This window comes from Antennarius striatus, chromosome 16, assembly GCF_040054535.1.
Source record: "Antennarius striatus isolate MH-2024 chromosome 16, ASM4005453v1, whole genome shotgun sequence".
Taxonomy (NCBI): domain Eukaryota; kingdom Metazoa; phylum Chordata; class Actinopteri; order Lophiiformes; family Antennariidae; genus Antennarius; species Antennarius striatus.
The window spans coordinates 17,310,008-17,333,997 of record NC_090791.1 but is presented as its reverse complement, the minus strand read 5'-3'; the positions used below and the strand labels follow the sequence as shown (position 1 = coordinate 17,333,997).

The 23,990-nt window shown below is 42.3% G+C and overlaps 1 protein-coding gene across 2 annotated transcripts; it reads right to left on the bottom strand.

Annotated features, from left to right (window-relative positions):
- Positions 1-10,052: 10,052 nt before the first annotated feature.
- Positions 10,053-23,725, bottom strand: gng13b (guanine nucleotide binding protein (G protein), gamma 13b). 2 transcript variants are annotated; one of them, XM_068336726.1, is made up of 3 exons: positions 23,337-23,725; positions 14,525-14,651; positions 10,053-12,301 (listed from the first exon to the last, which is right to left on the bottom strand). In XM_068336726.1, the coding sequence occupies exons 2-3, from the start codon at positions 14,620-14,622 to the stop codon at positions 12,196-12,198; spliced, it is 204 nt and encodes a 67-aa protein (XP_068192827.1). In that variant the 5' UTR covers positions 14,623-14,651; positions 23,337-23,725; the 3' UTR covers positions 10,053-12,195. The 2 variants fall into 2 exon arrangements, with proteins under 2 accessions (XP_068192827.1, XP_068192826.1); XM_068336725.1 differs by having other exon boundaries at positions 23,366-23,725.
- Between the last annotated feature and the right edge of the window lie 265 nt (positions 23,726-23,990).

The following is a 23,990-nucleotide window of genomic DNA, read 5'->3' as shown; positions in this document are numbered from 1 at the left end:
ACACACCTACAATAAAAATGAACCAACAGTAATTCTCAGGAAAGGTCCGTTTCAGTTTGTGGTTAGCATTTGCTAAACTTGGGCTATATCAAGAAGTGGTTGGGTGTAGTGTCACAGAAAATGCAATAGGATGTAAAAATAAATGTTGGCACTGAATCCAAAGACTGGAGTGACTCTCCTGCTGGAAATACTCACACCTTGTGAGGTTCTCCAGAATGCTTCATTAGCTCAGGCTAATTCTATTGGGGTAAATCTAACCAAACTGTCCTACATTTGCTCAGTTACAGCTGTCCAAATGTACAGTAACAGAGCATCACTGTTAGCCAATCATCTTGCTGCTGCTTTCTTAGATATGATTCTCTTTATACCTTATTTCATCAACCTTTAGGACTCATCAGCCATGAGATTACGTGTAACCATGACATAAGGTTACACATAATCTCGTGGTTTCCACAAGCTGCACCATTATTAAGTAGACTTTTCTAAATTTACCTTAAAAATCCTGATCAGGCGCCGATAAAATTTAATCAGCATATAAAGATTAAAAAAAGTGCTTCACAGAAAATGCCAGAATTTTGACACCATGTCACAGGGTTGTCAGATTTAACATTTTTCATTTCCAGGTGTTATACTTGAGAAATAAATGTCATGGTAACGTAACGTGCATCAGAGCCATAGAGTACTGTATTTGCAGAGTACACATGATTTACTGGTTACACATGATGTAGCAACTCCTCCTGACTCTCCTGTGGTGTGCTGAGATGGACATACTTGGGAAAAGGCAGGTAAGGGTTGCCTTTGGAAGTTTATCAGGATTATCCTGACTCAGTCACGTCATTCTAACTGGTATCGGCTACGTAAAAGGGCTTCTAGCTCCAATTCAAAAGGTCCTGATTTGCCAAAATCCATAATCTTGTGGGCTGTGCTGCAACTTTCTGCCATTTTCTTTGTCCACTGCTCATGTCACATTTTTTGATATGTTTAGCCTGGAAATATTGTCAAGAAGGTGGTATCTGGCTGTGCTCCTGAGGGAAATGGTTTCTTGAGCCAAACACCATCTTGGTCTGGATTTATACAAGACAAGAATGTTGGACCAACACAATTACATGTTATATCTTGACTTAACATAGTGGGTAATGTTTCTAAAAGAAAAGTCGCTAATACTAATGTTTTCTCTTACCAGTGGTTATATTATGTTCAGTATCCCCCTTTACTTTGTCACTGCCATTGACTAACTAGATGTAGGGCACAAAAAAACCCTTTTGTAGGGTGGAACTCTGGGTGGTTCTTGGCCTACCCTGTTTTCTCGTCCCGTCTGGGGTTCAGTATAGCGCTGTCCTTGTGTTGCCATCCTTATTGCTTCTGAGGACGTGCCCTGTCTACAGCATTTTCCATCTCATCAGTGTAGTTCCCATGCTTGGCTTCCTCTCAGGTAATCTACATATTCAGTTGTAAGTAAAGGGTCGACCTTGAACAGCTCAGCATTAAGGTCCTCTTGGCCGGGGGCCTTTCCAGTCTTTAAGGTCTTGATAGCACCTCACCTCTGGCTGAACACATCTGATCTTTGGATGACAACCATGTTTGTTTCACGCTTTTGCTTCGGTGTAATTTTCTTTTTTACAGGCATCACCTCTCAAGTTCAAGTCATCATGACCCGCCCCACGTGAATGCAACCCCCAGCCCCACAAAATAGAGTATATAGTGGTTTATCCTCCCCATCATTTGACCTCGTTCTTCACAAGGTTGAGTAGTTTTCTGGGTTGGTATTGATCCATAGCTCAGAGCGTGGATTACTGGAGCGTTAATGGCTGTGATGTGGATGGAGCTCATAATATTATGGCATTAAACTCCAGCAGACAGCATCTACGGCACACATGGAGCGCTATACCATGCTAAGAGGCTATGGGATTTCAGTGTCTTTGTTAAGCTGTGATGATCTGTTCTGATGGATATTTTCTCTCCTTGCTTTTAAATAAAGTAATGGGAAATAAAGGTCTCATCTCTGGGTCATGTTTATCACAGTAAACAACAGCACTACACACTACACCACCATGCTGCTGCTGGATTATTGATTTTAGTATTTAAAGTTACATTACAGTTATATGTTCACCAGACTTTATTATAGATCTTAATATAAGAAACAAAGGCTTGTTTTGAATTTATGTGGATTTATTTGCAGGTGTTCTAAGACACAGTTGGTGAGATTTCTGATCTCAAAAAAACAAGAATTTCTGGAAAAATAGTTGATCCCAAGAAATATAAATTCAATATTTACTTGTCCTATCTTCTCTTACCCTTGAAGAACATGAATTCTTATCAGTGACAATTCTCATATTTTATGGCTGATGACATAGTGGATAGGGAAGTCTGTGTGTTTATAAATGGTAGTCATAAATCTCTATGAATGACCGTCCTTTGGCGCTGTATTCCTCCAAACAAAGAACCTAAGAGTGACAAGATTTGTACTTAAGATTTTCATTTTAATATTGATGTGTATCTCCAGACTTTACTTCCTTTAAGTAAAATCTTAACGCTGGTTGTTATGATTTATAATTCTATACGAATCCTCCCCTTCTACATTGTTTTCTCCATATTGTCATTGAATGCATCTTTACAAAAATGCTGATTATCACTGCTTTAACACTGATCTATGTCATAACTTGTGCCACATGATAGCAGTATTGCACTCTAAAAGTTATGTATTTGTCCTGCTTTTGAACTGCCATTTATCCATAGAATCCTTAGTCCTTAGAATCAAACCTTTTGGTTTTTTCTTCTCATCACAGCTGAGAGGAGAGCAAAAGTGAAATATTTCTCAGAGGTAGAACAAGTGTTCAGCAGTAACTCACTGCTGTTAGCTGCTAAACGCTGGCCAGACCTGGCAAGACTTCTAAAATCATTTGAGTTTCTGACAGCTCCATCTGGATGGAACAGAGTGTTATGTGAGCTTCTGAGCAGATTAACCCTTGCTGTCCATGATGAAGTAGTGATGAAGAGGATCAATCAATCAATCAATCAATCAATCAAAAATTAATCAGTCAATCAATCAGATTTTTTTGTACAGCTCAAATTCCCACATATGAACATGCAGTATGTATCACACATACCTTTGAGTTCTTTACAATCTGTACAGAGTAACACCCTCTACCCTTGGAACCTTTAACCTGGTGAGGAAAAACTCCATTAAATCCCAGACAGTGAAAAAAAAGAAAGAAGAAACGTCTGGGAAAACTACAGATGAGGGGTCCCTCTCTCCTAAGATGGGTGAATAGGCAATAGATGTTACAAGTACAGAACACACAATCGTGACATCATCTACAAAGCCCATGGTGACTGAACTGAGTCCGGGAGCCTCGTCACCAAGTTGGGAAACTGTAAGGCAGAGGACCTCGCGGGGCAAAAGTCCTTGGGGTGAAGTTATTGATATGGAAGCTGAGTCTTGGCAAAGTAAGACAGTAGAAGTGGATGGAGAACGAGACAGAGGAGTAGATGGCCTTAGGATATCATGAGAAGTCCGTCGGTGCTTAAATCTGTAGCAGGAGACGAGGGAATCCATTATTACCTTCAGCTGATCAGATCAGCCAATAACTTAGGAGAGTTGGAGTCAAATAAAGAATGTCTTTCAGTGTCAAAAACCGCTGACATGTTGTGGGAAAAGAAATCAAATGTTTTCAAGTTACTTTATAGAGCAGAGATGTTCCCTTCAATACTGTCTCTGTGTGTTATGAAGGAATTCAAATGAGAATGGGAAACAAGATAGTTATCATAACTTCAATACCATTAGTGCTTTACCTTACAACGTCCTTCGCTTGTAGCAAACAGAGTTCATACTGATGTAAAGTGACTTCATCCAGGCTAAAAAATGCTGAAGTATCTATGGTAAAATGTTCCAGTATGCTGTCAGACATTAGTGTGGATTTGGGGTTAATGACGTGGGTAAACCGATGTTCATACTTCCATCCATCCATCTATTTTCTCTCATCGCTTTTATCTGCTGTGGCGGGTCACGTAGCCTATCCCAGCTAGCTTAGGGCGTGAGGTGGGGGAAACTCTGGGCGCCACGCCAGAGCACCGCAGAGCCACACAGAGACACAGACAACCATGCACACACATACTCACACCAATGGTCAATTTGGGAACGGGCAATTAACCTGAAGCACATGTTTTTGGAGGTGGGAGGTAGCCGGAGAACCCAGAGAGAACCCACGCAGACACGAGGAGAACATGCAAACTCGGCACAGAGCGGAACGCGACCCCAGAACCGCCTTGCTGTGCCGCAGCAGGGCTACCCACTGCGCCACCGTGCCACCCTGTTCACACTTCCATCCATCCATTATCCTGAAGATGTCTTCAGCCACTTCTTCTGCCTTGTTGTCTCCGGGGTTACTGGAGCCTATCCCAGACGGTTACAGGCGAGTGGTGGGGTACACCCCAGATGTGTCGCCATCCCATCACAGGACCACATGAAAGACAAACAACCACTCACACACACGTTCACGCCTACGGGGAGAACATACAAACTCAGAACAGAAAGGACTAACCCGGAACCTTCTTGCTGTGAGGCGATAGTGCTACGCACTGCACCACCGCTAGTTGTTGGCACCCTCAAGCAAATCTTATATCTACTGAGGGACTGGTTATTTTACAAACACTCTCCATACGAATGCTAAGGTATAAAATATTCTATAAATGGGGGGTGGAAGTGGCTCAGTGGTAGAGCGGGCGGTAGAATGGGTCGTCCTATGATTCAAGATCGGTGGTTCGATTCCCACTCCCGCCCAAACAAATACCCGGAGGTGAGCTGACAGTGGGAGGTGTCAGCTCACCTCCGGAGCACTGCCGAGGCTCCTTTGAGCAAGGTGCCGTCCCCTTTACAAATTGCTCATTTGAGGCGCACCAAGAAGGAACTGCCCCCCACTCTACCTCCCCTGCATGCCTACAGGCCCCCTTGTGTGTGGTTGTGTGTATTACAGGGGCCTGTAAACACTAATATGCATGCGTGTGATTGATTGAGTAACAAAAACTAGAGTGTGCGTTCTTAATTTCCCTTCGGGGATTATAACAGTGTATTAAATTAAATTAAATTAAATTAAATTAAATTAAATTAAATTAAATTAAATTAAATTAAATTAAATTAAATTAAATTAAATTAAATTAAATTAGGGCGGCACGGTGGCGCAGTGGTTAGCGCTGCTGCCTCACAACACGGCGGACCCGGGTTCGAGTCCCGCTCTGTGCGGAGTTTGCATGCTCTCCCCGTGTCTGCGTGGGCTCTCTCCGGGTTCTCCGGCTTCCTCCCACCTCCAAAAGCATGCACTTCAGGTTGATTGGCCGGTCCCAAATTGACCATAGGAGTGAGAGTGTGTGTGAGTGGTTGTTTGTTTGTTTCTGTGTGGCTCCGCGGTACACTGGCGTCTTGCCCGGAGTGTCCCCGCCTCACGCCCTGAGACTGCCAGGATAGGCACTGGCTACCCCGCGACCTGCGTTAGCGGATTAAGCGGGTTGGAAAATGAATGAATGAATGAATTAAATTAAATTAATTGTGTTGGAAATGGGCTTTGAAGGAAAGACTTCTAACTACAACTTTAACATTCCTAAAATCACACCTCACCCATCAGCCAAAGAATCAATAATGGTACAAATATTGAAATATATTTATGTTTATTCCTGGTATTCCTGCTTTACATAAGATTCTTACATATCACCCAGAATTCCATTCTCAGTGTTGATGTGCTGAAGACTTCAAGTTTCCACCTCACACTGGATACTGCAGCTCATGAATAACAGAAAACATCAGTCCAGCCAGTAAAACTCATGACAAGACAACCCACAGAACAGCCTAGGAAAGGGTTATAAACATGTTTAATAAAATGTTAAGATACAGTTCATCTCTGTATAGATCGATGGAACATTTTATAATTTGAAGCACTCATATTTACACCTACAAGGCTCCAATGTGATAGAAAATATGTCAGATTTATTCTTTTGGTCAAAATCATGGCCAGGCGAGGAGAGATACAAAGTTTTCAGGGTATAAAAACTTTTCTCTCAAAAATGTTACATTTTCTTCAGTCACATGTTCAACACAGTGAACCCCCTCAAAGAGAAGCCGTCTGATAGCGCCTCATCACACCTTCCTTCTCTGGCTCCTGGCTGCTCAGAGGAAGGATAAACCTTTTATCTGTATCTTTATAAATGAGTTCTTGATGTTGGGCTTCAGCTGTTTGCCTTGAACAGTCGGGTTTGTGTGTGCACTGTCTCCAAAGGTAATTTTAGATGTCTGGAACCAACTGGCAAAAAGTAAGTACCTCGTGTGTGTGGTGTTTCCTCCCGGGGCTTCAGCCCTCTGAACACACCTCTGATGAGAGGATGGGGGAGGAAGAGAAGGACCTCAAAAGAGTGGATTAAAACGGCCAGATTAGATGGTGTCTGGTGACCTCAGCAGCAGACAGAGCAGTCGGCCTGGTGTATGTGCTGGGTGAGATTACCACCACCAGCAGAATGTGTATTAGAGATTGCTTCTGGTTATCTTTATGTACAGCGTTCCTGCTCGTGCGTGTGTGTGTGTGTGTGTGTGCGTGTGTGTGTGCATGTGTGTGCGTGCGTGTGTGTGAGTGTGTGTGTGTGTGCGTGTGTGTGTGTTTCTGCTGAGGACGGGTTGTTAATCCTAATCCCCTAGTGAATGTACACACTAAAGACTGACAGGCCATTAGTGTCCATTTTCTGTTTATGCTCACACAACTATATGAGCACACGTCCCATGAACACACACTGTGTGTGTTAAATTCTGTGCATGGATGTGAACATGTGTGCAGAGATGTGCTGCTACGCACGTTTCTGTGTGTAGCCGTGTGCACAAGAGTGTAATGGGAGAGTGAGTGGGGGGTTAGAGGGCCATTAACCAGTGCATTAGCCATGTCACTAGGGGGACTGTGAGGAGAGCGGTGGTGGTGGTGGTGTGTGTGTGTGTGTGTGTGTGTGTGTGTGTGTGTGTGTGTGTGTGTGTGTGTGTGTGTGTGTGTGTGTGTGTGTGTGTTTCTGGGGGAAAAGGACAATGGGGGTGAGGATTTAGCAGCGTGAGAGAAGGGGATTGAATGCATTAGTGAGTGCATCTGTGTGACTTGAAGGGATTGTGGGTAGGTGACCCATAAAAAGCAGACAGACACACCCTGAGCAGCAATCAACGGCCTGATCATCTCCTCTTCCTTTATGCAAAATAACAAAAAAAAACAACATTTTGATGGTGAAGAGTGGCTGAGGAATCCTCCTCAACCCCCTCAAACACATCTGCATCAGACTCTGGAGCTCCTCAAACGGATCACATGTCAGTTTAAAAGTCATTCAAACCATTCATATCTAAGACTACGGATGTACTGAGGCTTTTTTGTGAATAGAGTCAGCAGGAGGAAAGAAGCTAGCTGCTAGCGCCAGGTGGCCGGCGGAATCCTGTGGTGCTGTTGGCAGACAGAGCTAACGGCTAGCAGTTAATAGAGGAAAACCTACATACGTAGCATTCCTGTTTCAATGAACAGCCAGCATTAAACACTGACCTGCAGCTCAATGTGTCCACGCAGCAAGTCTACAGGAAGTACATGTGCTGAAGAAGTCCAACCTCAACTCGGAGGTAAACAATAGTTCTGTTAACGCCCACGGCCAGGTTCTGAGAGCAGACACGGACACAAAGTCAAAACCCAGGCCGCTTGAGGACCAGGAAACGTTCTGACATAACGGGGGGAAAAAGATCGTTGAACTTGTGTCATCAAAAGATTTTTAACAGGTGCAGCGAGATCAGCTCAGTGATGCTGTCTGGGTCCAAAGCCTGCTGCCTGTGTGTGCGTGTGTGTGTGTGTGTGTGTGTGTGTGTGTGTGTGTATTGTGGGCCTGTACAATATATATATATATATATATATATATATATATATATATATATATATATATATATATATATATATATATATATATATATATATATATATATATGCAGGACGTGTATGACTACCAAATAATGCACTAGAGTTTACAAATAATTTCCCCTACATGGGATTATTAAAACTCATTTCATTGTTTCACTTCACTTCATTGTAATATAATTTGCTATTGAATGTAATATGTTTAGTGTATTATGGAAGCAGCTATTTTTGGTTTTACTGGACTTAAATAAATATGTAGTGTTTAAATATGTAGTGTTGTGGTAGTAATACTGCAGTACTGCAGTTTATATCCACCTTTTCTCACATTCCATTCAATCCCCTTCATATGTATTGATGATCTATTGACTTTTGCATTCCTTGCTCTTTCTCAAAGAAACATCCCTTCATTGGTGAACCTGTTCGGTAAGGATTTAGAATCTGTTGAACGTTTCATGTTGTATTGTACGTCAGGATGTTCTGGTAACATGTTTTTGGTTCTTGGGGTTTAAAACGTCTTCACATTGCACTGTTGATGTTGAGGAGAGGTCAGAGGCTTGACATTTGAGAAACTGATAAGAGAGAGAAGGGAAGTATGGACCGAAATCAAGAGACACTGACAGGGTGAAAAAAGTGAGAGCCACTCCTGTTTTCTATTATTCATGAGTTACAAGAAGCAGTGGAGGCGAAGGAGAAGAAGCGATTGGAGCTCTCAGTCTTTCCCCTGAGTGTAACTTTCTCTAAGACCGTCTGCCTCCTCAGTCTCTGTCTTTCTCTTTCTTTCTGTGTACCTTGCTCTGTCATGTATTTCTCCCCTGCATATTTGAAAACCTTGTGGATAAAGTTAAAGAAAGGCATATTCTCTGGCATGAAAACATGGTAGTGAAGTCCAGCAAAGAAAAGCGGAAGAGGCAGCAGAAAACTTTATGGATTTATGGGTAAAACTACAGAAAGGAAGAGTGCAGTTTGTGACACCCTATAGCCTCATTTACACAACCTCCATTCCGTGTGAATGCCATGAAGACTGCATGTCTAGTTCTGACACCATTGTATACGCACAGCAAAATCTGTGTCTATATATTTATGAATTTCCATTTTTTTCTGAGCATATTACAAAAACAGCAACCTCTCTGACTAAATGTGTATCCTATGAAATGCAATTCATGACAAACTGAAAGTAAAAGGATCTTTTTTTTAGCAGGGCATTTGAAAGAAAGAGTTTTGAGATCTTTTCGTCCTGTTGGCTGCAGAGGAGTTATGTCCAAATAGGCCACAAACGTGGTTAAAGACGTCACAGACATTAATAATCATGTCAGCTCCACCACCTCTAAGCTGTGGAATTTACTAATAAGAATTGATTTTTATTCAGGATTTCTTGTGGTGATATTTTTAATGTAATAGAAGATCAGCGCCATTCTTACTACTGCCTATGTAGGTCAAGGAGCCCAACACCAGACCTACAGACAAAACCTACTACCTAATAAAACTAACGTACCAACACATACAACAACAAACCCCCACAAACAAGCCAACTGAAGCAACCAGGCTGTCTAAAAATCCTCTACTTTATTCAATAACATAACCTTTTGTAAAACATTCAATAAAAAATGATCTTTAATTTATTGCTCATTGTCATCTTTACACTAGGACTTGATGCATATTTTTTTTCCAAAGCACTCTTACAAGGAATATGTTGCTAGCTATTTAGACAAGAATTAATGCTGTCAGAGTTCTAAGAGTAATAACATACATACATATGCACGTTAAGATTTTATAAAAAACAAACCAAACAAGCTAAGTTACAGTTGCTGAACAGAAAACAAGACAAGGGACAGGTGGACTCAGGAATCCTCTCAGGTACTTGTGGAGCTGGTGCGCCTGTGTTTCTGGTGACGCCGTAAGAGCTAAAAAAAAAAAACCCTTAAAACTTTATATCTGGGAATCATATCAAAGTAGGGAATGAACTTGAATGCATGCCTCTCGGTGGGGATTCAAGTAAATTAATCATGTTGCATATCTGCATATTGTTGGACATTCACCAGCCTCGTTCTTGGTACAAGTTTTCGTTCGAATTCATTAATATGTTTTGAATTTTAAAAAATAAATACAGGAAGAAAAGTACAGTCTAAAATAGATACAAGCACGCTTGATAAAAACACATTTTATTAGCACCTCATGGACTAGCATATCTTAAATTCGGTTTTAAAAACAAAGACAATTAAATTTATGCAGATGCACACAACTGACCCACAGTCACCCAAGCAGAGTAGATTTCAGAGAAATGGGTGATGGTGAAGAAAATGAATATAATGAGACTCGTTACAGCACTGAGATGATGTGAGGCTCCCCTGTCCCAGGTCTCCAAGAGAATCCCTCATCCTCATCGCTCCTCCCTCTCATACACATTATCACAGAAACAATCTGTGTGAATGTTTTGTTGATGTCTTCTGGCTTTCCTGTGTGTGCAACGTCAGCAAAAGGAACCCAACAGTTAACGTTAAGAGCCTTTCTACAAAATGTGCCCTACACACACATTGACCATCACATGCACACACAAGCTGGTTAGTTCTGAGGTCAGCTGTGACCCCGCCACATATTTACATTCTTGTTTTAAGGAAACTGTGTACAAGGCAGTTGATCTGGCAAAGGTGTCGATGATTTTTTTTTTTTTTTTTTGGTGGTCTTTTTTTCTTGTTTATCTATCTGGAGGAAGAGGGAATGTAGTAGACATGGTAAATAAAAACTAATGTGGGAGTTAGGGCTCGTCAATAAATAAATAAATAAACTACGTATAGAACAATAAGTTAATAAGTTAAAGGGGTCTGTCTGTACATGTGTGGAGAGTGTCGGTGTGTATCCAGGGTTTGTTTGCATGTATAGTGTGTGTGTGTTGTCCTTGGGGACTGTAGTTAAGGAAGAGAAGGAGCCATGAACCTTCCTCCCCTTCCCAAACCACTGCTTCATTCTGCTCTGACAGCACAAGCAGAGCAGCGATGTGACGTTTTATGATCTCATGATACTGAAGAACATAAATATAGTAGCCATGCGTTGCACATTTTGTGAAATATATTGAACTGTAGGAGTCACACTCTGACGGTCCACTGTCATGGTGAATTTGTCATGCATGTTTTTCTGCTGTTTGTTTTTTTTTACCTTGCTAGCTCAGCCATTACTGATGTAATTGCTTCAGTGCTCGGACAAATCTCACTTGTTTACCAGATAGCTGACAGCTTTAAGTACATTAAAGATGGAGCCTTTCCTCGGTCCTGCCTGTTCATTTTGCCCATATTTGTACACGTATTCTGAAAGCTTATGGATTCAGATGAAACACAGCAGTACCACCAGGAGCCACCGGGGGCAATGCAGTCATATTATAATATAGAAATATAAATGTTTAATGAACTCAACAAAGAAGAATAACCTTAAAGGGAAAGGCTCAAATAAAATGTCCAATCATATTTTCTGATGAATTTAATATCCCCCCAGCCTCCATGTCTGACTCATCATTACAAGCTGCTCTACAGTCACCGTATCATATAGTTTATATGTATATTTATGATTCGAAGAAGACATTTAATTTGTACGATAGTATGAAAAGTGTAAATAAAAGTTTATCTGATAACACATGGATTAAATGCAGATGTGATATAATTGGAATAGAGTGCAGATGGCACAAAACAGCAAGCATCTAAATTCTAGTCCTTGGTCATAATGTCATTGCCAAACAACATGTAAGTTAATTTATTTTTAAAATTATTTAAACTATATTTTATATGTGGACGTGGAACAGAATCTCCCCGGCAGACCCGCAGTCAGTCTGGCAGTGAGAATGTGACTCTACAGTTTATTACAACTCATCAGGAATGGAAGAAAAAAAAAAAAAAGAACTGCTATGAGAGAAAGTCTTGACTAGCAGCTGCATAAGTATATCATCATACATCCATATAGAGTTAGAGTATTGGACATCATCGTCATATATCATAGTATTGATGATGTGTTGCCGTGGCAGGAATAAACTTGCAGTGAGTGTGTGGCAGTCAGGGAAACCCCAAAGTTTTGAGTGATAGCGCATGTGTGTCTCTGGTAGCCTGTTGTCTTTGCTCTTGTTGAGGTCAGGAAACTTAGGGAATGTCAGCTGTTGTACATTCACGGTGAGAGGTTTGGAGGTCCGGACAGGCCGTGGCCTTCAAAGGCCGGGTCAGGAGGGTCAGGTCTGGGGGTCATCTGCAGGTGCGTGTCAGTCGGGGTGGTTATAGTTGAAAGGTTGTAGCAGGGTGGGTGGCTTTTTCTAGAGGAGGATGCACTTTCCTTTCTCCACCCATGGGTTGTTCTTCATCAGCTCCGGGTTCAGGAATGGGTCCTCTGGGACGCCGTCTTCTATCCACTTTACCAAGCTTTGGGGAAAGACAGAGAGAGCCAGAGACATTTTTAAAATTCCAGAGGAAGTTTATGACTACAATGCAATCTCTGTCCGTTTGGCCATACAAGGAAAGAGACAGGGAGACTCTGAGTGACCAAAAGTCACAAGTACCTAATTAAATTCACTTCAACAACTGCAGCTTTTGGGTTACTTTTAGTCGTGTAGAGAACGTTTTGGTTTACTTCATACAATTTTACTTAATAAAAGCAGTATTGTAGCTTTAAAGTCAGATCATCAAACAACACAGATGTGAAGGACTCTCTGTCAGTGTTGGGACTGGAAAGTAGCCAAGCACAATATGCATTAGACATTAGATGAGTGATCTGACTTTGGCTTTGGGGATTTATTGTGAAATTTCCTAATTGAAAGCATGCAAAGATTTTTCTTCTTTAGAAAATGGAATTTTGGATGTTTTCAAAAGGATTAATATATTTCTGAGGTTATGTAACTTCTCTTTAAAGGCAGTCCACTACCCCAAAAAGTAACAGGACTTACAGAAACAACTCTTAGTTAGTGCTATTCCTATGTCCACCTCTGGTTAGGTTTACCTATACTAATGGGAGTTGGGGGTCATGTGATGCTGTTTGTGTGTAAGCAGGATTAATCAAAGTTTTTGATTTATTTCAGTCACATTTTGTGATTAGATTCCGAAAGTTATCTGGAAAACTTTTTTGTTTCTTTTTTGTTTTTGTTTTTTTACAAGTCCTACTATGGTAAGGTCATGACCTACCTTAATCTTCCTGTGATTGGCTTTGGTGAAATGATGACATCATTCACACTGTCAAAGTTCTTCCAGTGAGAAATCACGCCAAGCCAATCAGAGGAAGAGAAGGGCAGGTCATCACCTCGCCATAGTAGAGTGTATGGATTGGTTGGTTGGTTGGTTGGTTGGTTAGTTGGTTGGTTGGTTGGTTGGTTGGTTATTTGGGTGGTGGGTTGGTTGGTTGGTTGGTTGGTCAGTTGGTTAGTTGGTTGGTTGGTTGGTTGGTTGGTTGGTTGGTTGGTTGGTTGATTGGTTGACAGGATTACACAAACAGATGTCAGCAGAGGGATGGACCATGAGCCAGGTTTAAAAACATTGAATTTTGGTGCAGGCTGGATAAAGGAGTACATCCTGGAATTTTTATCCACTTTAATTTTCAACATTTTTCCTAATTACATAAATACCATTATTCCATTTCCACAAAACATTGTGGAGGGCTTGACAAGCTTGACATGTGTGTAATTGTTTGGCCTTGGCATGCTCTTGACTGCCACTCTAAATTTGCCGAGAGCTTCACATGTGGGCTTCAAACGCTGACCCTGAATTCTATTATGGTCTAGATGAAGTAAAAGCATCAGACAAAGGACGACCCTATCCATCGCTGATTGTCCTTTAATCTACCGGCAGCGCAGTGAGAGAATGAGAGCTGAACAGACGTTAATGACGGCTGCAGCTTAATGCTTTCATGTGTACAGCACAGGCAGCGACAATAGCCTTTGAGGCAGCATTAGTTAATGAAGTCATATCATTGAGGTGGGATCCACAACTGTTTGACACAGAGAACAGCACATGTTTACATCCTTCTGCAACAAGCATGCTACACTGCTGCATGTATGTTGAATTTTATAAACCTTTTACCTTAATGCTTACAAAGATGGTGCTGCAAAGGTAGGAGGTTGTCTTTAAACAGCACACGGCTAAGCCTAGTACAGAACCACTGTCCTTAGAGTCTCTGTGGTTTATTACGTTCACTCTTAATAGTCAATTCAATTTGAATTTACATTTACCATTATTTGGAATAAAGATTAAGTGTATAATAATATATCTGTATCAAAATGTGTAAAATGACTGGACTTTTAGTATCTACGGTATGTAGTATGGTTGCGTACACACTACACGATAAATGTTTATAATGTTCACAAGAGGACATGAGAATTGTATTTTAGGTAATCTGTGTGTCGTTGGTCTGTTTCTATAAATTCCTGGTGAAAAGTCAGAGATTGAGGCAGGAAATCCGATTCAATCAGCATCACCCTACTCTTCTTCGCGATATCGTTGAACTACATTTTGTTTCCATGCAGACATTTTTGTCAGAAAATATGACTTTTGTTTAAATTGTCCTGCCGTCCTCTTGCTTTTTTTTGCCTCATCCAATAAATCAAGTATTAGTTTTCCCTCAGAGCTGCTGATCAGAATCTATTAAGAGCGACTCACTCAGTCACTGTTTTAGAGGACTTCTCTCGCTTGAAGGCCAGTTGGTACTTGAGGCTCTCCACCTCCTTCTTCATCTGGGGCAGGTCCATCTCATCCATGGTTGCAGCTCGATGTAGGGCTTCTCTACCTGTGCACAGCAGGAAGGCCACATTTATATGTATTCAGTACAGGGCGCTGTTGAATAAACGGCAGACACATTCAATGCAACCGTGCCCTGCAGCAAGAACACGACAAAGCCCGTCTGATTTATAACTCCTTAGTGATTCCACTAACAGGGAGGGCAAATAGGGGCTGTTAAATTCAGCACAAACCAGTGCTGCCAGAACTGGCAGACCCACTTAACACGACAGGACACCGTCAGCTGCCAGGATGTCATTGTACCCTCGGGGGCTACACGTTTAAGCCCAAGGAAACTGCTTTCATCATTTTTGAACAGATACAAATTTTGATGACAAAATTGAGTATTGTAATTTGTTCCTTCCATATCTAGATTTATGAGTGTATACTTTTATATTCCGTACCTGGAGGAAGAGAAAAGAGAACATCTCTTTTTCTTTTATGTCCAAAAAGAAGAGAAAGGACAACATGTCCCAATTCTTCCTATTTGCTCCCCCTCCCCCATCCTATTTACAGCAGTGTCCCAACGCGAGCCTTCCCTCAGTGATGTGAATGCCGTCCTACTCCACCTCAGAGCAATGCCCTACCCATTCATTCTCTATGTTAAAGACACGTACGTCCTTCTCTGGGTTCATAACATCCGGACGGACCTGAAAACACGCAAGGAGAAATGTTTGGGGCTACAATTCAAGCAAGACATGACGGATGTCTATCAATCAATCAATCAATCAATCAATCAATCAATCAATCAATCAGTCAATCAATCAATCAATCAATCAATCAATCAAGTTTTATTTATATAGTGCTTAATCTTGGCAACAGACATTTCAAAGCGTTCTAACAGATGGGAAAATCCCCTGAACCTCCCAGAGCAAGCATAAGCGACAGTGGCGGGGAAAACTTCCTCATTGAGGAAGAAACTCTGGGCAGGACCCAGACTCTTTTGGGCGGCCATCTGCCTTGACCGGTTGGGTGGAAAAGAAATAAAAGGAAGATAAGGACAGGGTAAGAGAAAGAGAGACAGAGAGAGAGTGGTAGATCGGCCAGATAGAGTCAGCGTCAATATGGTTATAGTTATGATCCCAAAGAAACAGACAAAACTATCCATCCGCATGTCATGATGCATTACATGACCTCTGTACCTTTGCTTTACTGGCTTTCGTGTACATTGACTACATTATCACCACCTTCTCCTCCTCCCATCACCATATTTGTCATTTGGTTCCTCGCTGCCTGTTTCTCAATATATTAATGGCCAAATAAAAGACACACTAAAGACCAGTAAAGCTAGCCCAGTGACCGCATTTACAGGACAACACACCTCTCTCAAAGATCGCTTTTCACCGTCCCGTTTCACTCTCCATTATCACTTCCTGTATGAGACACCTACTCATCCAAAGTGACAACAGGCAGCCAGTTACAAGCGCTTTTCTTGTTCAGCATGAAATAGTAAACAGGTGTAGTGGGAGTAGTGGAACTCCTCCAAGCAACAGTTAGACATTTACTGGAGAAAGACAGTGTATTTGGACCACGGCTAAAACAAAGCTGACAGCGGTAGGGAGGGAAAACCGTGACTGACAGTCGAACAGGAAATCAAATTGTTCATCAGTACAACATCCCATGTTGTACCTCAACAACAAAAGTTACAGGAACAGGACCTGAAGCTCACCCAGGACCTCGGTGGGGGTGTCTGCACAGCTGCCTGCAAGTGGTTGGAGAGTATCAAGAAACATCTTAAAATTGGGGCTAACATGATGGGAAGACAGATTGCCCACCAAGGACAAGATGATGATGATGATGATGATGATGATGATGATGATGATGATGATGATGATGATGATGATGATGATGATGATGATGATGATGATGATGATGATGATGATGACGATTACGGCAGGTAGAAGCAGCATCGTCGACAAACGACGTAAACAAAGAAGGGAGAACTGCAGCAGGCAAGAAGGCAAAAGGTGACCACACAAATGGTGAATTCCGTGTCGTGTATACCCTCAATGGACAGAAGACTCTGGAAGATACATTATGAATATCAGTGAGTTTTGGAGCCGCTTTAGAGGCTAGCTGCCCCCCCCCCCCGTGTCGACAGTCTTTATGCTAAGGTAGGCTAAACATTTATTAACTCAAGCTGCCTAACACATTGAGCTGAGTCGACTCATTCCAGTCTCAAATGTCAAGTGAAAGACATGACGGCCAACAGTTTTTAACTATACTGACAGTATATTAGAAGAACTGATTTAACCCTTTGAGGTTCACACACATTTATGGTTCATTTGCAATGTGCACAATGTACAAAAATCTTCTATCCTGATATGCTTCAACAGCTTTTGTGAGATGTCTGTGTAGTGGTCGGTATGTCTGAACGCTCAGGATACTACAGCTGGAAAAGCCAAACGTGCCACAGGTCAGCGCTCTGCAGCACCAGTCTGTGTTTTCTTCCACTGCGTCTTTTCCTTTTTCCATTCCTCCCTCTCTTTCTCTCCACTCCCACGCTCTGAGTCCACTCTACCCCCCCGACACTACACTTTCCCTCTAGTGTGTGTACGTCTGTTCATGTACCCTCAAGGGTGCGTGTGCATGTGTGTGTGTGCATGTGTGTGCACGAGCATGCATGTGTGTGTGTGTGTCTGTGTGTGTGCATGTGTGTGTGGGAGTCATTTGAGGATTTAGGTGAGCGTTCGTCTCGTCTGCACTCGAATCGATCTCACTGAGGTGTTTCAGCACAGAAACAACAATGGGGGTTTTTTTTGTGTGTTTTTTTTGCATAACACTTGATATTATGCAATTGTCCTTTATGACAGTTTAGTGAGTGTGGGGGCAATGTGAGGCAGGAAATAGCAGCTCTGAATTCAACACCTACTTCAACAAATACTCAGGGTGCTAATGGTGTATACAAAACACAGCCAGAATCAGTTTTGTCTCGATTTGACGAGGCAGTCAGAAACACGGAGCTACGGGGTGATAAAACGATCAACAGGGGTGGTAAGACATGCATTAATTAATCTGCACGTCCTCGCTGTCATCATTAATTCAATCCATACATGGACTACAGTGTAAAATCTGCCTGTTCAATGAAAAGTTGCACATCTCTGAGATACACTTATTCTCTTCCCGCTCGGGGTTATGAGAAGATCGATCCCGCTGCTTGAAGGCGATCACCGGTGGGTTTAGTTTCATAATAAAGATACAAAAGGGAGAGATAAAGAAAAGTTTGTAGCTGGATGGTCAACTGGATGGCGTTTAAACCGGTGTCAGCGTTATTAGTCTGATACAGAGAGGCGGAGATGGCCAGTTCCGGGCCGGGATCAGGTTTCAGCAGCATCCTCCAGACGGCAGGAGGATTGAATGCTTTCCTCTTTCTACTCTTTCACCCACCATCTCCTTCACTGCCCTCTCTTCTTTCCCCACTTTCCCTCTTCTTTGTGTGCTCTATCCATCTGTTTCCCAGCCTCTGCCTCCTCTCCTGTCTCCTCCTTTCCGCTAGTGTCTCTGTTTTCTTGCTGCCTTTTTCATCTTTCCTCCAATTTGTCTGGTCTCAACCTTTTACTCTGCTTCAGTCTCTGTCGCTATTTGTCTGAAAGACAGATGTACCGTGGTTTGAAACGACCTTAGGAACAGATATCAATTTAACATGAGCTTATGTAATTATAGCCCAGTCTTTCAGTGTGATAAAGAAAACATCATTGATTTGAGGTCTAAAAATTAGCATTGGAGATGGCATTTTCAGCTAATAAAGCTAATAGTTGGTTGGTCTGCCGGTCTTATTGACTCTGCAGTCATCATTTCATTCTGTAACACCGAACATAATAGACTTTTAGCTTAGCTACAAAATGCAATGGGACTTTGAATAAGGTTCTGTTGGGGTTTTTTTACTAAATCTTAACACAAACTCATAGAGTTTGGTTTCTTATTTCAGAAAGTAGTGTCAAAATATCTTGTTGAAGGCGCTGAACAAATTGCAACATTTTGACATCAGCTAAAGGTTTACGTCCCATGACGTGAGTACCATGTAGGGTTATATGCAACAAAATTGTTAAATGTGAGGGAAGAAATGCCTAGAAATTATTAAAATAACCATAAAGGTAACTTTTTACTTTCCGTGTGGACATTGTGAGGGACAGGACGAAATCCATTTAGAAGACCAGACATTGTGTTTTCCTCATAGTTTTTAGAGACACATAAAAAGCAGAATATTCCAGTAACTTCATTTGTTACTGTTTTCACACGTGTTAATTTTTGTTTCTGTTAGCCGGATTGTGCAAAACGATACCCGACAGGATTTCTGTCTGTCGGTATTGATTTGGGGTAGCAATTTTGGAGTGACTATAGTAAATTTTTCCCCCCAATTTTTTCAACATCCCAAAACATTTTTGCTCTTTCTGTCAAGTACACAAATGAATCGATAGGTTTTAAGATTAAACATTAAGATTAAATCAAATTTATTAGTCCCTTGAGGGAAATTATTTATCTTTTCAGATTTTCATGAAGATTTGATCAAATCTTTCCACATGTTTCATATTTACATATATGTAGTGTCCTTGGTTTGCGTGTATGTTTGTGATGGTGGTCCTGATGGAATCTGACCCACCACCCTGTCTTCCCTGAACTGCTTCTTGAGTCTCTGTGGTAAACAAGAAGGAATCTGTGTCTGATCCAATCAATGAATGGTTTGAAACTCCCTCTCTTTTTTTTGTCTTCCCTTCGTTCCAATGGGGGGGGGGTGCAAGGAGGAGGAAGCTCCGGGATGCTCTGCCGCCTGCCTTTCTACGCCCATGTTAACCAAATAGATTGTTCATACAGAGTAAGATGCAGCTTTGGCATCTGTTCGGTTTATTCTGCATGTCATGAGCAAATATTGTAACCCAATCTAGTGCAGCTGGCTGCTGTTTGCATGCTTTATAAAGCCTGTAATTTACTCCACATATTTGTCATCTAAGTATGTTCTCTCTTATCTGTCCATCATTTACCTTGTCCCACTCGGCTTCTCAAATGAGTCTGCCTGTTATTTGCTCAATATCCACTCATGAATCTTCTTCATGTACAGTAAAAGCTAATTAAAACCAGGCTTTATGCTTTAGGCACGCAATGGGAATATTTTCCTAATAATCTAAATGACAGAAATGCTGCCATATAGCTTATTGAAATCTAACACTGAGAGGTTTGGAACAATCATGTTGGCTGGAAGCGGGTTTCCCAGAATTCTCCCTTGCTTCCATTCATCGTTCAGTGATGTCTGTTTTCTGTCTGTCTCCTGCTGTCCTCCACAGATGTCTAGTTCCTAAGTGCTCTTTGTTTCATTTTCACAAAACAGTTCATATATTACTCCATGTATTAGCAATCTCTCTTTCTCTTCGTGGTAACATCCAGGAGTTAGTCACGTCCGCAAAAGTTTGTTGGTGATAAATCCTCAAAAAACTAAGTTAGCCAAAACCAGCAGTCACATTTAAAGGCGATTGTCTAAATAATGAAAACATTCTGGCAAATTTATGATGTCATTTGTTATAAACCGGCCTCATCAAGCCTTGTCTGCTTACTGTCACATGGCTTCCTTACAGGATTCCGTGTTGGCCTGAAGAGGTATAAACAAGTTTCAATCTGCCATCACGAGAAGACCCAAAGGCTTTGCAGTATGTATTAAGCATTTTAAGCATATGCATTGGCTGTGGCTTGAAGAAACTCAGCTTCCCTGTTGATGTGTTCTTTATCCATGTGCTTTTGCATAGATTCAGTGTGGAAAGACAATAATTTAGCGTTGCAGCAAGGTTAACAAGAAGTACGTCTCTGCATTGGAGCACTGAGTGTAGCGTTGGACTGTCTTTCCCTACCTTTAATTCGCCTACCTTGAAAACAGTTTATCTGATATACTTCAACTACTTCTTAGCATGTGAGCTTTACTTGGAATATTACTTTACTTAAAATATATTAATATTAATGCATTTAGAATAAACAGGAGAACAGCACTGTGCAGCAGAAGGCCTCTGCTGAAACAGATCTGTAATGTTGGGGGCATAACTCAAGGAAGGCACGACAAATGTGCAGAAACAATGAAGGAGTGACAGTAGATCAAGTAAATCCTTGAAAACTCTCCATCCTCGTGTACCAACAACTACATCCACAGCTCTGAGTTTGCTGCTTTGTGTTAGATTCATTCTTAGGTGGAAAAGTATATAAGCAATTTCCTCCGGGATTAATAAAGTATCTATCTATCTATCTATCTATCTATCTATCTATCAAATATGACGCCAATAATTATTTAACTTCATGAACTGTTATGCAAAATTTTTCGGGCAACATATCCAGTGATTGTGGAGATATTTCAGTCTTGTCCAAGAGGTAAACCACCTAATGGAGAACAGCATGACTTTGTTTCCTGCTCCCATTCCAGGGACTTCTTGTGTGAAATAGATGCTGGTTGAGCTGGGAGCACCTGTGTGTGGTGTTAGGGTGAGGTCAGTGGTGAAGGCAGGGGTGAATCTGTTGGGCTTCTGCAACCAGACAGAGACTGGTTCAGACAGCTCTAGAAGGAAAGTGCCATCAGGTAACTTCTGTTTTGATTTGGCGCTATATAAATCAAATTTGATTGATTGATTGATTGATTGATTGATCATCGATCAATCTCAGTTGATCTGGATTTGTTTGCCTCAAGTCTGTCCTCAAGCCCCAGAAAGATGAAGAACGCGCCAGTAACAGTTGATCAAATCTCTTCTGCAGTTCAGTAAATTTATGCTAAATCCAGTCACAATTAAAAGTAATGAATAACTTACTGGGCTGAGTGGATGAGTTGTCAGACAAAGTGCAACCTGCTTCCAAAAAGCTATTGTGTATTAGTGTGGGGGCTGCATTTTAAGGATATGTTTGGTGCGTGTGTGATGAGGTCTGTGGGGTGTTTGTTTTAGGGGATGGTATGTAGGTCGCATGGTGATTTGGGTCAAAAGCATCCAGAGATTAACCTCTAACCCCGTCTCCATCACTTTCACGTCCCCAACCAGCAGTGAACTGTCTGTGGGCGCGTCAGCGGAGCAGGTGGCGGTCTGAGGTGAGCTGCTGCTAATGGTTAATGCCTGAACGGTTCCCTCCGGCTCCACTGTGGGAGACGTACAGTACGAGCTCGCCGAAGGTGAATGGAAGAAGTCCAAGTGAAACAGGTGAGGCAAGAAACAAAGAAGAGGCTAATCCAGAAGGAGAGAAACGCGACAGATGAAAGGAACCAGAGTGAGAGATTCATCTTGCCTCTATAGCTGCTGCATTGTAAATAGAGACTAAAAATAGAAAGAACAGGCAGATCTCTCCTGACCAGCTGAGAGCACAGAAAAGGCTCCTTGCTGTTAAATTGAGGAGATGCTGCTGAGGATAATAAATGCCAGGCGCTGAGAAATTATGTTTGGGCTTTCGCAGCCAGCCGACCCGTTTGGCACTTCAATGAACTCTGGTGTTACTGGGGGGCCAGTCCAGCGACCGACCGTCACACCATCACAGCCATTAGTCAGAGGTGTTCCATCAATCACCCGGGTTCAATAGGGCCCAACTGGTCTGGGTGGAACGACTCTGTGTCACATTTAGGCCATATTCACTAATGGAGGTGTGATTATTACTAACAATTCTGTGGGTGGGGCCACAGGGAGAACTAGGAGGAGACAAGGGCGGGGCCAGAGGGATGGATTGCTGAACAAACCATCTGGAAACTCTATCTGCAGTATACGGCAGGACACATTTCCTGTTATACAATCAATCGATGAGCACAAAAAGATGTCAGAGGTTGATAAAAAAAAAAGCAAACTGATCACAAAATGATGCAAAATTTACGAAAACACGACATGACGACAAAAATATGTACAGAACGACATAAGGCGACTACAGAAAAGCACAAAAATGGCAGTAAAATGATTAAAAATGACAGGTTACAAAGGTGAGCAGAGGCAACACAAGTGCAAAAAAAAAAATGCAAAAGCACCAAAATACAACCATAAAAAATAAAGAGACACCAAATGATTATGAAGGAAAACTAGACAACTATACATGACAACACAGACACAATTCAGTTGATGATGCAAAACAAAGACGAGTGAAATGACTGCAAACAGACACAAAGACAAAGTGTTAACTGATGCAAAAAATACTGCAATAAATAAAAACTCCAGAGACAACCAACCAGACAGTGACTGCATGAGAATGACAGAAAAGACTAATAGACGCACAACAAACTACAAGCATCACAGCCATGTTTCATCAGCATTTATAGATATTATTACATATTGGAATATTTAAGTGGTTTATTTGACATCCATTAAGAAGCCTGGTCAAACCCAGGGCTTTAACTCATGTCTCCTCTCTCATTCTCCTTTAATACTGAACTCAGAGGTGGAGGAGGGAGAAGACATCCCATTCCCTACCGATCTAGAGTCAGAAGGGAGCAGAGGAGGACAAGAAGAGAGAGCTAGAAGAGGAGGATGAAGCAGAGGAGAAAGTTTTATGTAATATTCGTGGGTTCGGTTTAGCCCAGTATTAGGCTGGGTGGATGGAGGCTGGAGGCGGCCAGTGTGGAATCCTCCACCCAGGGTTGGTGCACTTTGTGAAACACACCTAGAATGAACAGCTGATGGTGTCTAAATTGTTTTGCATGGTGTGGGCCTGTCTGTTCATAATGTCTGAGTTGGAGGTGAGGTTATTACAGACGCGTTCTCACCTCAGGGTCGGTCCAGACGCGTCTCTTACCTCACTGACGCGCCTCTGGAGGCTGTTGCTCTCTCCAAGTCTGACCGGTGTAGTCACACCGAAGTGGGGGCAGAGAAAACAGCTGGAACGACCCACGGACACGGGATTCTCTCCGGCTATGCCACGGACAGCAGCAGACTTTAGCGCAGACTTGGATGATCTCAGGGAGGCGAGGCGCGCAAATCCGCACCGCTGGAAGCGATCAGAAATCCGCAATCTGCGAAGTAAAGCGACGATGACGATCAGCCTGGTGCCGTGTGAGGGGCTGGGGGGGCGCCTCCCGACGCGGTAGTCCGGTGTGAATGATGGATGGGGGGGGAGAGAGGAGGAGGATAAGTTAACGAGCCGGTCCGTGCGCGCTCCCCTGATCACTGGACGCGTCTCGGCCGGGATCTTCCTATAACTGTGCGCGTGCGCGCGTGCGCGTGCACTCGTGTGCGCGCGTCCGTGAGAGAGAGAGAGAGAGAGAGAGAGAGGGAGAGAGAGAGAGAGAGAGAGAGAGAGTTCCCTGAGGATGCGTTTACAGTTGCTCTGGTCCAGAGGGAGGGAGGAGGATGTTTGAGCAGGTACCACTGCTGAGAGAGAGAGAATGTGTGTGTGTGTGTGTGTGTGTGTGTGTGTGTGT

What these genes read in the sequence shown, in the direction of transcription:
- gng13b (XM_068336726.1), bottom strand. Translation starts at nt 14,622, where the DNA reads ATGGATGAGATGGACCTGCCCCAGATGAAGAAGGAGGTGGAGAGCCTC. An exon ending in TCCTCTAAAACAGTGACTGA is followed by an intron (nt 12,302 to 14,524) that starts GTGAGTCGCTCT and finishes CTTTCCCCAAAG; the next exon opens with CTTGGTAAAGTGGATAGAAG.